General features: G+C 37.9%; 2 protein-coding genes across 4 annotated transcripts in view; one reads left to right on the forward strand and one right to left on the reverse strand.

Moving 5' to 3' along the window:
* The window catches only part of FAT1 (FAT atypical cadherin 1), a 489274-nt gene that overhangs the window by 346589 nt on the left and 126312 nt on the right, over positions 1-16373 (forward strand). The gene's annotated exons all lie outside the window — the stretch shown is intronic.
* Positions 1-16373, reverse strand: part of FAM149A (family with sequence similarity 149 member A) — a 56051-nt gene that overhangs the window by 21587 nt on the left and 18091 nt on the right. For 2 of the 3 annotated variants that reach the window (XM_081959258.1, XM_081959260.1), the window contains exons 2-7: positions 10955-11065; positions 8632-8764; positions 4797-4939; positions 4430-4555; positions 2854-3018; positions 1145-1335 (exon numbers count right to left, since the gene is read on the reverse strand). In XM_081959258.1, coding sequence (XP_081815384.1) covers positions 1145-1335; positions 2854-3018; positions 4430-4555; positions 4797-4939; positions 8632-8764; positions 10955-11065 — 869 coding nt within the window. Of the gene's footprint in view, positions 1-1144; positions 1336-2853; positions 3019-4429; positions 4556-4796; positions 4940-8631; positions 8765-10954; positions 11066-12781; positions 12996-16373 lie in introns of those variants that run through there. The other variant, XM_081959259.1, reaches the window with a different exon arrangement.

Here is a 16373-nt window from a genome sequence, read left to right on the forward strand (position 1 = left end):
TGTCTTGGCCACTCCCATCCGGTCACATGACTGCCAAGCCACTCCCACCCGGTCACATGGCCGGCAAGCCACTCCCACCCGGTCACATGGCCGGCAAGCCACTCCCACCAGGTCACATGGCTGGCAAGCCACTCCCACAAAGGAGGCCACACCCACAGAGTAGGTTCCAAAAATTTTTGAAACCCACCACTGTTTGGAACAATTTATTTCCAGCTAAACTGGCATTTTTAACTCAGCCTAGTAGATCCCTAAGGCAGAAATTAAAGACAGTTGACCCAATAACAACTGAGATGTCTATCCTTTGTTTGGATTTCTTTCATGGAGTTCAAAGCAAGGATATGGTAAGATGACAGAGCCATCTGATAGGCTAAAGCCCACATTAACGTTTATGCTGAGACTCTCAAAGTGACAGCAACTGTTTTTTGACATTGACATTGCCTATTCTGCACACCCAGAAGAGCTATTTTAAGAGTTTTGTTATCAAGGACCTATTAAAACGGAAGGGCTTCATTGCCTTCTGTGGCATGTCTGGTAGATGCGCGCAAACAGGATTGTTCATGTTTGTCCCAACTTTGGGTTTCTTGGTTATAACAGATCTTAGTTACCCATTAAATAGTAACTGCTATGGATAATTTTCATCCATCCAGCCTAAGGACATGGACAAAATTCTGGATAAGACCAATACAGTCATACTTGACTCTGGAATGGGACAATTTGGCATGGCTAACTTGCCACAGCCATTTTGCCATAGCCATGGCCATCTCACCACAACCAACTCACTGTGGCCATTTCTCTCACCATTTCTCTCATCTCACCACAGCCAACTCACCCAACCAACTCGCCATGGGACAAAAATGTTAATAACGTCAAAGAAACAGTGGCAGATAACATTTATTGCATTGAGTTATCCTGCATGGAATTGTCTGTGGCAAGTTGTCCCACAGTGAAGATGGTAAGATAGCCGCAGCAGGTTGGCTGCAGCAAGGGCAGAAGTTGGCCATGGTGAGTTGGCCACGGCAGCAAATTGGCCATGGTGAGATGGCCATTGCAAGTTGTCCTTAAACCCTCTTGATTCTTGTCCCTCCTGCCTGATTAAGTCAACCAGGTAGAATGGTTCAGCCTGTCTTTAAAATGTTCTACTTACCTGTAATAGATGATTCCCAGTGTTTTCTTATTAATTCTTCCAGTATTTTAATTACATTTTTCCAGATTTGATCAAACACTTCAGCAGTCACAGCTTCTTTGATGCAGGAGTTGGGAGAAACAGGAGGAATGCCGTGTTTAATCTGTTTTGGGGCAAGTTGAGCATTCCTTTGCTCTAAACCTTCATCATCACTAATATAAGAAGGGAATTAAATTTTTATTACTAAGCATTATTAATTATTAATAACAACCTGGTCAATTTAATCAAAGTCGCTTTTGATCAAAGTACTGTCCCACAGTATTATTTCAGAACGTGTCAAATTATAAATTATCACATTTAAATTACCACATTTAAATTCTACCAAGATTCAGTGGAAAATGTATGTGCACATAAAATGTGCATTTTATACACACAGGAAACATGATTCTCACAATTTGTACTGTACAAATTGGCCCTCAGTATCCATCACTTAATCACATACTAAGAATATAGACAATATTGCAAAATATTCTTCCCTCATTTGATTTTGGATTAAATAAATCCAGTAGAAAATTTCTACTTCTTTTCAGAAAAACTGATATATATACTGAAGAAGTAGTGCAATATTAATAACATAGTAGGACTATATGCCTTTGAACTATGGTGCTGGAGAAGACTCCTGCGAGTCCCTTGGACTGAAAGGCGATCAAACTGGTCAGTCTAGAGAAAATCAATCCTGACTGCTCTTTAGAAGGCCAGATCCTGAAGATGAAACTCAAATACTTTGGCCACCTAATGAGAAGGAAGGGCTCACTGGAGAAGAGCCTAATGCCAGGAATGATTGAGGGCAAAAGAAGAAGGGGACGGCAGAGAATGAGGTGGCTGGATGGAGTCACTGGAGCAGTCAGTGTGAGCTTAAATGGACTCCGGGGGATGGTAGAGGGCAGGAAGGCCTGGAGGAACGTTGTCCATGGGGTCGCGATAGGTCGGACATGCGACTAACAACAACAAAGGATTAGTATTTTATGTATTTCATATATTCTCAGCAATTTTCAAGATTTTATAGTAAAGGTTTCTGATAAATTTATTTCATGTTCTTTTGCCTAATTGACCAATTCCAATAAAACTAGGAAAAGCATGCATGATTGATATTAAATTCTTCAACAGCTTAATTGCTTGGGCATCAAACACAAAAGTGATTAGTAGAGCTTTTTAACATTGCTTTGCTCATGCAAACAATCTATTGGAAGAATAAGCTTTTAATTTTTGCCAAACCTCTGGTTGTTAAATAACAAATGACATTTGCTAGTTTTTAACCATATGTATTTAAATTAGCTAACATTATTATGAAGAAAAAACAAGCGAAGGTTTCATTTGGAAACAGCTTCAGTCTAGAACAGGGCTGTCAAACTCCCGGCCCGTGGGCTAGATGCGTCATGTGCTGGCCATGCCTACACACGGTTTAGCAAAGGGGGGGGGAAGTCCCAATATGTCACATGATGCCACTATGATGACATGAGTTTTTCACCCAGTCTAGAACATATTATCAATCTAAATCATTGACATTCACTGATTAAAGACAAAATAATTTTGCCTGCAATTTTCTGCTACCAAAGATGCTGCTTACAGATACAAGCAAAGCTAAGTACATGTAGATGACTTCAAAGAAAGTCTGATTTTTCCTTAGTCATAATTATTTCTCATGAAAGCTATTAAAATTGAACATTTACATGTCTTTCTTGTCAAATGCAATATATTCTTCCATTTTTCCTTCTGCATCATAAATTTCTTCCTCCAAGAATGAATATCCAGGTGCATCAGGTAAAGGAATCTCTGATAATTCAGAGCTGAATGATTTGTGCACTGGTACCAGTTTTGATCCCGAGATGCATAACCTAAATTATGGTACACAAACGAAAAAAAGTAATGCTATTTTTTTTGTAAGAGTAATACTATAAGCTATTAGGGTAACTTATTAAAATTTCCAAGCATAATACACAGAAAAAGACAATTTATATCAACAAATAAATAAGAATAAAACTTCTCATAAAGTAAAATTCTAATGAAGATTAGCCTCTTACAGCCTTTAATGTGCTTTGAATATCTTACAGAACTTGCCTCATCTGTACTCAGATGTTTTCCAATTATATTAGTACAGATGCTAACTTACAACTTTGATAGGCATCTCTAACACATTTTTTATTATTCTTTGGTGCAGTGGTGGGTTGCAGGCAGTACGCCTGGTATGGGCATACCGGTACCTGCCGGGAGCACTGGGTACCATTCTGGTACGGTGATCCGTAGGGCCCACTCGCTTGCCCAAGCTCCCTACCTGTATTTGAGCTCTTCAAATACAGGTAGGGAGCCGAGCAACTGGAGCATTGCGGAGGTAAGGATGCATGTGTTACACATGTGCAAGTGGGGGACATCGGGCCCCATTGCACCATACCGGTTTAACGGGATCCGGAACCCACCACTGCTTTGGTGGTAAGTATCATGACACACCTCATACTACTACTATACTTGGCTAAATGCTGCGTCATGGGGTAACAATTTTTGAAACAAGGTACCTCAAAGGGGCTTGCTTACAGAATGTGTCCACATTCCGGAACCCGTGACTCCCATGGAATTGAAATTTAGCAAATTTGTAAAACTTTTTATGAAAGCTTTTTATGACATAATACAAAATGTTGTAAACACTTTCTGATGTTTGACTATGCTGTACAGGTCAACACAGGGTATTTTAAAGGTAGAAACATCTCTGAATGTTTTCCTAAATTTTTAAGAACCTTTCCAGTGAAGGAAGTACATTGCAAATTCTGCCATTGTTAAAAAGCATTGAAGAATCTGGTAAGGAAATTACCTCTACCCCAGGGCTCTGCTGAAGGTTGTAAAGGGAGATGAAACAGTATTTGGCTATATTGCATGTGAAAAGAAGAATGACCCAATGGATCATGGGTTGTCTAGTTCTCCTGTTCAATCATATAACCCTGCCTTCAACAAAATATAAACCTAACAATATAATAATATGCATAACAATCACTAGCAAGTTTCAACAGCTATTTCATTTCTTGCAAATTCTGTTATGTTATCCCATGCAATATTTCTGAAATTTAATTACTGTTTAATCTATTTTAAAAGTACTTCCCCATTATTAAAAAAGTACTTAGTGCATGAAGTATCAATATGCTGCTTCTGTTCAGTTGAATGTGATTAATACATTGGGAGTACCAAATACATCATAATCTTAAAATGTCAATCATATATGTCAATGAATAAATATCTATTAAATTGATAACAACATACTCTCTCATACTGGTGTTGATTTCACTCAAACTAGGTACAGATTTCGAATACACAGAACTAGAACTTCTGCTCTGATAATGCTGAAAACCTTCATCTTTTGGAAAAAGAAGCTGTTTTCCCAAAATCCTGTAAAAAATGATAATGAAATAAGGAAATTGAATATAGGCAGAACAGTTCAATTCAACTTGATATAAGACCAGAAACATAGAACCGACAGTCAGCTGTTATATAACTCAGCTGTGATTCAAACAATAAGAGACTTGTAATTTAAGTGCAAAAAAGGCAAGTTAATATTGAGTAAAAAATATATGCAGAAAATAAAATATAATGCAGGGACTCAGATAAAATAAATTTTATATAGACTTGCCTTAGGTGAAGTGATCTATTTGTCCAGTCTTTGCATTCTGTCTTTAGATTCTCAGTTTGGGAGCTCACTTTTCCTTCAAACAACATTTCATCCACATCCCAAAACAACTGATGCACTCTCTGGGTGTTGGCTTTATCAAACTCCTGTAGATTTTAAAATCAAGATTCTTAAACACTATTTCCACATAGCTTTGCAGCTGAATAAAATTGCAGTACTGTAGATATTGGCCAGTGATCAGCCTGATTCTAGCCTGAATCCAGCAGCTTCAAGATGAAGTTACAGTATTTGTTATCCTAAATTCATCTAAGGAGTGTTTTGTATTGCAACCCCTTTCATACCCACTCAATCCATCTGGGCATCACCCAGTGTAGATAATGCAGATAGGGAAAGAAAAAAAAACACACAAATACAGCAAACGGGAATAAAGTAACAGAGAAATAACAACAGGAAGGAAAGAAGCTTAAGAGGAAATCCCTTTGGGACACAAGAAACCAAAGACTAGGCTAAATTAGAGAAAGAAACAGAACATTCCTTGAATTCATTCAAATTTCTAAATGACCATCAGTGGAATACAGGTAGTCCTCTTTTAATGGTCTCTAAGCAAACCATGACTATGCATACAAACTTCAGCTTTCCTTTGCTTTACAAACCTGCTGTACAAGTGAGGACTAGTTTTAAAGTCATCTTTTTCATCACTGTCATAACTACAAACGTGTACTAAATGAGGCAGCTATATAGACAAGAACTATTTATTACATGTTGTGTCAGTGTATGTGGTTCTGTTTCTGCTCCCTTCCCTTTACACCGAGTTTGCTTCTTGTGCACTGGAAAACAAGCGGCGGTTTCAGATGAGTCAGGTGACCTAACAGAAGAGTGTCCTCTGAGCCAATGCCCCTATTGCACCTCCTATAGAAATGCATTGGGGTGATTTCTTCTGTTTTTCGCAATTACATCAAGACAGAACTGGCCTTTTTTTTTTAGCTTCCTCTCATCATATTAAATTTGGTCCCATTTTTCAAAGTTATCCTACTGACAGATAGGCAGATACCGGAAATAAATTACATAGGCTGCATTACTATTACTATTAGTATTCTCATCGTTCCTACCACCCATCTCCTCCCACTTATGATTGCAGGACTGTAACTTGTTGTTTGTATCCTTCCGATTTATTATTGATTGTTTTCTGATCGCTTATTTGTACCCTATGACTATGTACCTTATGATTCTTGATAAATGTATCTTGTCTTTTTATGTACATTGAGAGCATATACAGCAAAGACAAATGTCAACGTCTAAAGCATTTCCATGACTATTATCGGCTGGCATAGAAGGGGAAAATCCATGCATGCCTTCGTCCGGAGTCGGATCTCATGTCTACAGCCTAGTTGGAGAATATGAGTTATGACGCAGGACAGAAGGGAGGGGATACAGGGGTAAAGTTCAAACGCAATTAAGTGAAAGCAGTTTTGGCTCCACAGGAGTCCACGCCAGAATGTCGATCCTAATAAATGATTGGATTTCTTTTGAACTTTGTCTCGAGGCTCGTAAATTAATTAGGTCATCTTCTGGAAACTTCACAACAAATTCCTTCTGTGTCCAATCACACTTGGCCAATAAAGAATTCTATTCTATTCTATTCTATTCTATTCTAAATTATACTATCCTATAATTTATTTCCAGCGATCCATTGGGTTGGGAATTAAAGAGGTAAATAACAGAATGAAACTTAGATTATGTAACACAGAATAGGAACAACAATCCATTTAGGAAATGAACAAGGCCTCAAATATGCAAATAGTTTTGGGAAAAGTAGAGCAGAACATCAGCAAAGAAGAGGAAATGAGGAGGAGGAGAAAAAGCAAAAAAAAAAATTTTTTTTTACTTAAAAGGACATTCATGGAAAAATTCAGTGGGTGGCATTCTTCTGTCAAAATTAGAAACAAACTGACTTCAAATATCAGTTGCTGGGAATGAGAGCAGGAAAAGATTATTGCTTTTGTGTGTTCTACATGTAGGTTTCTACAAATTGACCTTGCTGACAAAATGATTTGGTTGGGTCTCAGCTATTATGAGCCTTTCCTTTCCTATACAGCTAAAATAGGAAGGGAGGGAGGGAGGGAGGGAGGGAGGGAGGAAGGAAGGAAGGAAGGAAGGAAGGAAGGAAGGAAGGAAGGAAGGAGAAAAAAATACCAACAAAGAGTGACCAAGGGAAATACATGCAAAAGATGAGTGAGATTAATCAGAAGCAGAAAAAGATATATACAGTATTAAATGGGAAAAACTGGTGACATGAATCAGATGAAAGAGAATGAGAAAAGTGCTTAGAGACAAGACAGAATGAATGGAACGAAGTTTGAATAAATTCAGAAGGAACGCAGGACTTGTAAAGAACAGGAGTTATTTAACCAACATGTGCTGCAGAACAGAAGCTACATGGGAAGAGCTTTTCATCATTGACAATGATGTTTAAAAAAAGCAGAATTAGGGCAACAAGCAACAGCAGTATCTAAGAGGAATAATATCAGAAGAATTTATATTCACTAGCAATGATGATTAAGAACAAGGTCACCTTAAAATCAGAAATGGATTAGAAAAAATAAAGAACAGCTGAGAAAAAGAATGTCTAAAATAACCCACAGTTTAGTCCAAGAAACTCAAACAAGCATAGGACATGTACACTCTTCTCAAAGTTTGCTTATCATCCTGACTTTCATACAGATAGTCCTGGCTTAAGAACCCTAATTGGGACAGACAACTTTGTCACTAAGTGAAATGGCATTAAGCAAAACGTCATGCTGCACAACAAAAACAGTACCACGTGTCCTAGTGGTCATTAAGTGAAACATCAAATCACAGTTACTTGCGACTTCCTGCCAGTTTCCCCATTGACTTTGTTTGTCAGAAGCTGGCTGTTGCAAAAGGTGATCACATACTGCACAATGCTGCAATCGTAAAAATGTGTGACAGTTGCCAAGTGCCCAAATTGTGATCATGATTATGGAAACCCTGTGACAGTCATAAGTATGAGAATGAGTCATAAGTTACTTTTTTCAGTGCCATTCTAACTTTGAACAAATAGTTGCTAAGAAAGGACTACCTGTATATTCTTTTACTATTATGTACTTTATTTTATTTTTCTTCCTAGGTAAGAAAATTTATAAGATGGTTTTTAAAAAAACCTTTTAACACTAATAAATATAAACTATATTCCTTCATAGTTCTTAAATAGAGAACCATGATTTAATGCTAATTTGGGGTTTTGCTTTTGTTATTCTTCTTTGTGCCTTCAAGTCATTCTTGACTCCTGGCAACAAGTCCTAGACATGTTCTCGGCAAGGTTTTTCAGAAGCGGTTTGTCATTGATTGCTTTCTAGGGTGATGATCCTATTGGCTAAAGTGGGACTAGAACTCAGGGTCTCCTGGTTTCTAGCTTGGTGCCTTAACTACTATACCAAATTGCCTCTCGTAATGTTGGTTAACAACCTACATATTTTACCTGGAACAAATTGTGATTTCGAAACTACTGATTAATTAACCAATATTTAGCTACTTAGAGGTCTTCAAACTTGGCAGCTTTAAGACTTGTGGACTTCAACTCGTCTGCATGTCTTAAAGTTGCCAAGTTTGGGGACCCTTGAGCAAGACTTTGCCAATTAAACTTTGAATGGACCAGAATTAATGTACCAAAATTGAAAGTAAGAAGAGACAAGACTGTGAATCTATCTAAAAAAATCAAGTTTTATTCAAACAAATATTAAACTCCACTGTTACCAGAAATCTCCACCATATTTTTAAACACATTTTATACCAATTTTACTAATGAAGATTGACCTACATCATCGCCCCAGGAGTAAACAGAGCTTCTTTCCGTAGATGGGCCAGTAGTGTAGCTCTGTATCCCTGACCAAGAGTTATTCAAATCTGTGGGTGTTGTTTGTCCGCTTGACGAAAGTGAGGAAACAGAAGCCCTATTGATAGAAACAAAAATCAAACGCAATGTTATGGATGAATAAAACATAACCGGGAGATCCCAAAGCAGTAAAAGATTAATAATCAATCTGCATCTACTAACTAGTGTAGCAAATACAGATGTTATTGGCTTACATGACAGGAAAGCAATGACTATTTCATTGGAGTGTAGAATATATATTTGCATATTCATTTCCATATGCAAACCTCACTGACAGATTTGTTGTAAAGGAACACATTTACATAAGTCTTACAATTAATTGCTCTCCCTGGAACATCTCTCCAGGGCACCTATGGTGGAAGAAGAGCAGATTTCCGTTACACTACTTCTACTCCCTGAGACGTGCATTTTATAATTATGTAAACGATGCCATTGTTTTCCCCACTATGGATGCTTGGGAATTTTATAAGTTGTTATAATTTTATTTTATTTTTATATTTTAAAGCAATGTAGAGTTGCAGCCATGATTCTATAAATGAAATAAAAAATTAAAAGTAAGTACTTTTTGCTCTTGTAACTGATTTTGATATTGTGTACTTGAATTTAATTCAACAGTCTGTATACCTATCTAAGTAGTTATGTGTTGCAGTCTTGGGAATACAATTAGCTAAATTAAAGGAACTTCTAAGCAGTAGATAGGGAGGGAGGTATCTATTTATCCTTTTATGGGTTTAATAAAACTTTTTCTGGTAACTATATCTTCCAAAGCATATGTAAATAAAGTTTTTCAGGTTATTCTCGAATCTACCTTGATTCTTGGTGGACAAGTTTGTATTTACCTTCTTGGCAAAAATTTCAAAGTGTTTAGCCACAAGGATAGTTTTTTAACCTTTTAACTCAATCTACAGGAAGTTTGACTAGGGAGTGCCATGTCTGTCAGCAACCACAGGTGTAGAATTTTGTGGCATGTTAAAACCTACTAAATTCATTCAGGTGTAGGCACACATGCATATTCAGGACGGAAAAGAAAACAAATAAAGGTAAGGTCACAAGTGCACAAGATGTTAATATGTAATTGCTATTAAAGTAACAGAACCTGTTACTTACAGGACTGTCACAGGAGGGAATCTGATATTATTATAATTGCATCTTTGTTTCCTTTTATCTAGTTGTGTCTGGAGGTGGAAGACACAGCATGAGCAGGATAGTGAAAGTGGCTTTAAGATCCAAGCCTAGCCATTTGTACAGTACATCAAAATCACATACATGTAGCAAATGACAAGTATCCACCTCCTTGTTCATTTTCCTCCCCATTCCTACAGGGATGCTAATGCTTGTCTTTACTGAAGAAATAAATATTAAGTGTGTTTCTTCAAATATTCATAGTAAAATGGTCTCTTGATTCCAGAACCAATTCCAGGCTTCCAAAATACACTGTTCATACCACTATGGATGTACTAGCAAGACCCATTTGGTGGAAGTTTCTTTTTAAGATCATTTAAGTGCTAACTATATGGTGTTTCAGGCAAGCATGTTTCATGCACTAACCACCTGAATCTGGAACCATCTCATGCAAAGCACAGGCCAGTGATGGAGAACCTTTTCGTCACTGAGAGCCAAAAAGGTCATGCAGGAACATTGCATGCACACGTTCATTGGGCCATGGTCCGGAGCAGCCAAACTTCCAGGTTATGTCACAAATACGCACCCGGGAATCAGCTGCCCGGCACGCATGCACACACGTTTTTGGCACTGCCATGCATGCAAAGGACAGCTGATTGTCACGCACGCATGTGCACCATAAACCTGGAAGACAAGCAGGCAAGGCCGCATGTGCTGGGTGACATGGCTTTACACGCCACTTTGGACAAGTGTGCCATAGATTTGCCATCACAGGCATAGGCTTTAACCCAGAACAATCATCTCTACTATATATCAAATCCAAGCAATATTTCAATACTGTATGTATTTCAAGTCACAGGAAGGAAATCATCCTTTTAGAGCATGTGGCTTTTTAATTTCCAGATAAGCCAAACTATGAATTGCTTTGAAGATGTTACACTGTTGAAAATTGCCATGCTAGATAGAAAGTGGAATGGGGAAGCAGAGAATGTTGAAGTGTTGTGCTTTTTGAAATAAAATCTGTCTTCTCATATCAACTTATTCTATGCATCTATTCACTTTTTAACAATAACCTGAGATAAATATTGAATAAATACTTATTGCAATTTCAGAAATTAACACATACAAGGAATAGCTGTCAATTGCTTCTTGTACACTTTTTGTAAAAGGCGCTGGAAGGCAATACTCATTCTTTGCTTGGAAATGATGGTCCACAAGTCCTTTTGATAGCCCTTTTCTGAAAGAATGAGAAGAAATTAATTCTAAGTTAGGCCTTTTCATTCATAAGTTCACAATGTACATTTCCTTTTACAGTTGATGAACACTATTATCAACATACTGATGATATCTCATCCCACGGTGACAGATGATTTCACCCATTTTGTGTAGATGTTAAACAGGAGCAGAGAAAGCACTGACCCTTGAAGGACCCAGCATACCAGGGATCGAGGGTCAGATCTCTTGCTACAGAGTTCATTCTTTGTCTACCACCAGCAACATCCTAGTGATGTCTATGGATAACATTATGGCACATAACACATAACATTGCAACATATCACATTAAAACAATAATAGTATGGATTTTTTTAATTATGTAATATTTTGAGCATTCACAAACAGTATAGATATGCTAAATTATCAAAACCAAGTAAACTTACTGTTCATTGTACCATAATGCTTAGCCAGCTTATTTCTGAAGGAAATGAAAGTAAATAATTGCTGTATTACATGCACCTTACCCCTGCCCCTCAAAATCAAGGAATTGGGTTAGAAAAAGATATAAAAAGTACCCTTTTCTTTTATAATTACAAGATGCACAGAGTATAAAGAATGGGGTAGCAGCCAACATCACATCCTTAAAGCCAAGCTATATAAATGCACCATGCACAATTTGTAGAATTAATTCCTCTCCAGAGCCCATGGCATGGCTACTCTAATAACTCTGAGATTGGCCTTCATGCAGAAAGGCTATAATTCTAATTCGCTCAATATATCTACATTTTTGTTCTGTAGCTCATCTATGTGAGTGCTATACCCATATATAAATTAACGAATCTGGTAACATTCTTAAAAGGGCAGTTATATTTAACATTTGGTGCTGAATAATACTTGTTATATAACTTCTCACGAAAATAAAAAAAATTTTACGTTACCATTTAGATAAACATCTGTGAAGTACAAGTTGTATATTTACCATGGCCCACCAAATTGTTACTAAGTAACCTATTCTTCCAGAGGACACGTTAAGGAAAAAATATACTACTTCCTTATCAAATCACAGCATTAAATTCTTCTCAGGAATATATTCTCTTGTATTAAAACTGTATATACGTAGGCTATTACAATATACAATACGGTATATAAAAAGTCTTAACATTCTTAACCAAACTCAAAGGTTTTTCCGTTTTTTTTTAGATAGATTGGTCTGCACACTCTTTACATCATAAGGTGTTTTCTTACAATTTGTTCTTAGAATATTTGGTCTGAATAAGTGGTCAATGAGGCAATGAACCCGAGCCTTGTACTTAAAAACTCTTCATGAAAAAATAAATGCAAAATGTCACCTAAAGCAAACTATTTTGTCTTTAGAGTTTTCATGAGCATATTGAAATCCTTCTTGTTTGCAGTGTATTAACTCACACCTTCAGAATTGTGCTGTGATATTTAGCTCAATACAGCAAATGCATCGTCCACAAGCAAGCAGCCCACCAACATAATATCTGAGCCACAACCTCAGAAAGTGCCACACGATGTATCCGGAGAAGCTTGCTTCCCTAACCCTCCCTTCCCAAAAGGATGGAGCATAGAGGAACTGAAACGAAATGCTGTAAATATATGCCGATAGGAGAACGATCAAACTGTAGAATATGCACAAATGAATTCACATACATGCATGCATGCATCCACACCCATCTTGAACTAGCACACTGCATCCTCGCCCCTCCTGACTTACCCTATGACAATCAGTTCTGGCTCCGTCTCTTGCTGATGGGAGCTAGCAGCATCAGACAGGCTGCAGGGGCATCGTACTCCACTAGCAAAGTGCATGAAAAACACAGCTCAAGAAGCCCCCCTGCTCCTTCCTTTGAACAAACTCGGCTCTCTCTGTCTCACTCTGGCTTATTCCCAGAGAATCCTTTCTTTTCTGCATGTGGTCATCTGTCTCCTTCCCAAAGAGAGACTAGCAAATATGCACGCATGCCAATGCCTTAAAGTGTGTGATGTGGGAGTGTAAATGAGAAGAGGAGGAGAAAGAAGGAATGGCTGCAGTTTTAAGCTTTCCACAGTGTCTTCTACGGTTCTGCTTCTTCATATATTCTCTCCCAGAATTCTTTTCAAGACATGCTTACCAGATAAAAACACATCTTTGAAAGATTCCAAAACAGTCAAAATCAAAGGGAATAAGCAACGGAAAATAGATCTGCACATTTCAAGTGGCATTTGAAATCTTACTTTCTGCAACAAAAAAAAATAATGATTGATTTCTATGTTTCTAAGAATATTATCTGCTCTTTGGCTATAATGGTCAGGTAGTTTATTTTGAAAATGTGGAAAGCTTTCTCACATTTCCAGTTTTCATTAAAATTCATGCCCCCCTTTCTCTGCCCCTCCCACAAAATGTTTTTTATAGAACACACACATACATACACACACACACACTTCTATATATTTATGATTAATTTGTGACTAGGTTAGCATGGAAGCCTTTAAACCATATATCAAGAGAGGAAATAAATTAAATGGACTGGGGATTCTTTTATGCTCATTCTTATGTCCTGCTAAACTGAAGCCCCAAGTTGTCCTACTGATCATTTTTACAGGAGATGACCTCACACTACAGCCCTTTTCTCATCCCTAGCCTACCTGGGGAACAGCTTAAATTCATCCTTAACTGTTTCATTTTTAAATTAAACTGTTTTGACTTCTTTCAACATGGGTCTTAGCATATAAATATTCTATGATATATCCTTCCCACCTCCCCCCTGGTCATTGGAACTGTTACCCATCACTTGGTATACAATAAACACTGGACATTTGGTTTGTGTGGAAGCCTCTGCCTATGTAATGTCTGAACCAGGAATCACAAAGTGGCATATGGGCATTACAGCATTCCTTATGGAGAGCCAATTTGGTCTAGAGGTTAAGTCCAGGCTTAGGAGCAGGAGATTGTGAATTCAAGTCTCATCTTATTCACAAAAGCCAGCTGGGTAAATTGGGACAGTCATTCACTCTCTCTCAGCCCAACCCACTTCACAGGGTTGTTGTTTCTGTGGGGAAATGAGTAGTTGGATATGTTTGCTGCCTTATATTATAAGGGGGAGATACAAATAAATAAATAAAAATAACATTCTTTATATCCAGTGGCATACAGATTATTACACTTGTTATTAAATGTGTCCAGTCATTTTTCAAAAGGCTGGTAGATCTGTCTGTTTAAAAAAAATTAAAAGGTAGTAAGCTGATATAAGCTGGATAAGAGCTGACTCTGTGCTAAATAAGGGCATTACAGATTTTCTGCTGACAAGGGCTTCTGCACGGCTCTGCCTTCTATTCTTTTTATGACTTGGAAGGGAGGTCATGCTACTCTAACGCCACACTGCTTTGAGGTGCTGCCAATTGTGCATATTCCATGAGATGCTTTGAGATTCTGCACTTAATTCATTTTAAAAAAATTGGTGAGCTGGGGTGAAATTGGCAAGAATTCAGCCAGTTTCCCTTCTAGGATTAGTACACCTATATCATACACAGTTTCATTTGTTGGCATCCTGTTTGAAGAAATAGGTTATAAAATATATGCAAAATATATCAACATCAGTTATGTGATCTGAATACATTCGTACTAGCAGATTGCAAATGTGAAATACTAATTTGGTGTTGTTTTTGGTACAACTGCACATATACTTCATCACAATGGTGAAAGACATTTGACAGTTTTTCCATGCTGCATTTTGCACCCAATATGGACATTTTCAATGTCGTTGTCGATGGAGCTGGCATGGATAGTCTGAATTCTAGGCAAAAGAGTCACTTGGTAAGAAACTCTATTTCAACATAACCAGCTGGACGGGGGAAATACTCAATACTGCCATCTGCCATCACCATGTACATCCACAGGGTAATAGATGCAGAGTATAGTTCCGTAACACAGTAGGAACTATAGTTAACCGATAGCCTCTTGTAAGTGATCAGGAGTTGCATCAATCCAGCCCAGCAGCCAAGAAGGCTGCATAATACAGAAGATTTCCCCTCTGCTTCTTCTAGAAATGGTGGATTCAGCTGCCACGGAGCTTTATTAAACCTACATAGTATTTGACCTTTATTTGTCTTGCATTGCAGGCATTTCAACGACTTATATTTAAGCGGAAGAACCAGAAATCGAAACATGATGAAAAGAAAAACCTCAGCTATATACTCACTTTGATACTTCCTAAGTTGGGTCTAAATTGACCAAAGCCCAAATTATGTATTTATTATTTTATTTATTTGTTCATTTGTTCGATTTTTATGGCCACCCATTTCAGTCAATGGCTCCAGACAGCTTACAATTCAAAAACTATATTGCAGTTAAAATATTAAAAAACATTTTAAAACAATAAAAATAGTAAGACCAATAAAAACAGTAAGCATATCCAAATTAAATATGCATAGGATACCTGGCCAGTTAGCAATATAGCCAGGAAATGGGGCCTTTAACACATGCAGTGCTCAAGACTCAGGAACCTAGCCAAGTGTTTAGGACCTTACAAAAGGCTAACAGAGTTGAGGCCATTCTGGTGTCTGAAGGGAGGATGTTCCGCAGAGTAGGGCCCATAGCAAAAAAAACTCATCTTCTAGTCTCTTTGGCTGAAGAGATATGCAGCATCTGTAACTGAAGCAAGCTCATTCTACTCGACCTGATTGAATGGGTAGAGACCTCTTGAAAAAGGTGATCCTTCAGGGGCAATCCTATGAAGACAATAGTCTGAAGTGGAGGTTACGAGGCCGTGAGTTACTGTAAGCAGGGCTTCCTGATCCAAAGGTGTGCAAAGCCCTCCCAGCCTGTTTGAGCAGGTGTAAGGAGCGCAGGAGGACCTCCAGATTGTGCCCTGAGTCTGTTTGGGGAAGTTCAACCCCATCCAGATCCAGAAATGGAGAATCGTTTTCTCCAGTGACTTCAAATGCCCACAGCCATTTCGTCTTGCTAGGGTTGAATCAAACCCAGCCCCCAATAGCCTCCAGGGGGACTGGGATAGGATGTCCACAGCATCATTCAAGGGGTCTTATCGTTACCTGTTTTTATTGCAAACCCCCAAAATTACAGGGTTAGTATAAAAAAAAGTAATACATAAAATAAGGTTTCATTGGATAACAATCCTTGCAGGCAATCCCTCCCCAATTCCCCTATTTTATAGCGCCAATGTGGTTTCTTGATTTGAAGATGTTATGCCTGAAGAATGAATGTGTGTCCTTTTGCATTTTGGAAGAATAGGGTCAATTAGTGTTTTGCAAACTTGGCAATTTTCAGATGTATGGACTTCAGCTTCCAGAATTCTCCAGCCAGCCTC

This window comes from Natrix helvetica (genome assembly GCF_964273705.1).
Source record: "Natrix helvetica genome assembly, chromosome: 7".
NCBI classification, from domain to species: domain Eukaryota; kingdom Metazoa; phylum Chordata; class Lepidosauria; order Squamata; family Natricidae; genus Natrix; species Natrix helvetica.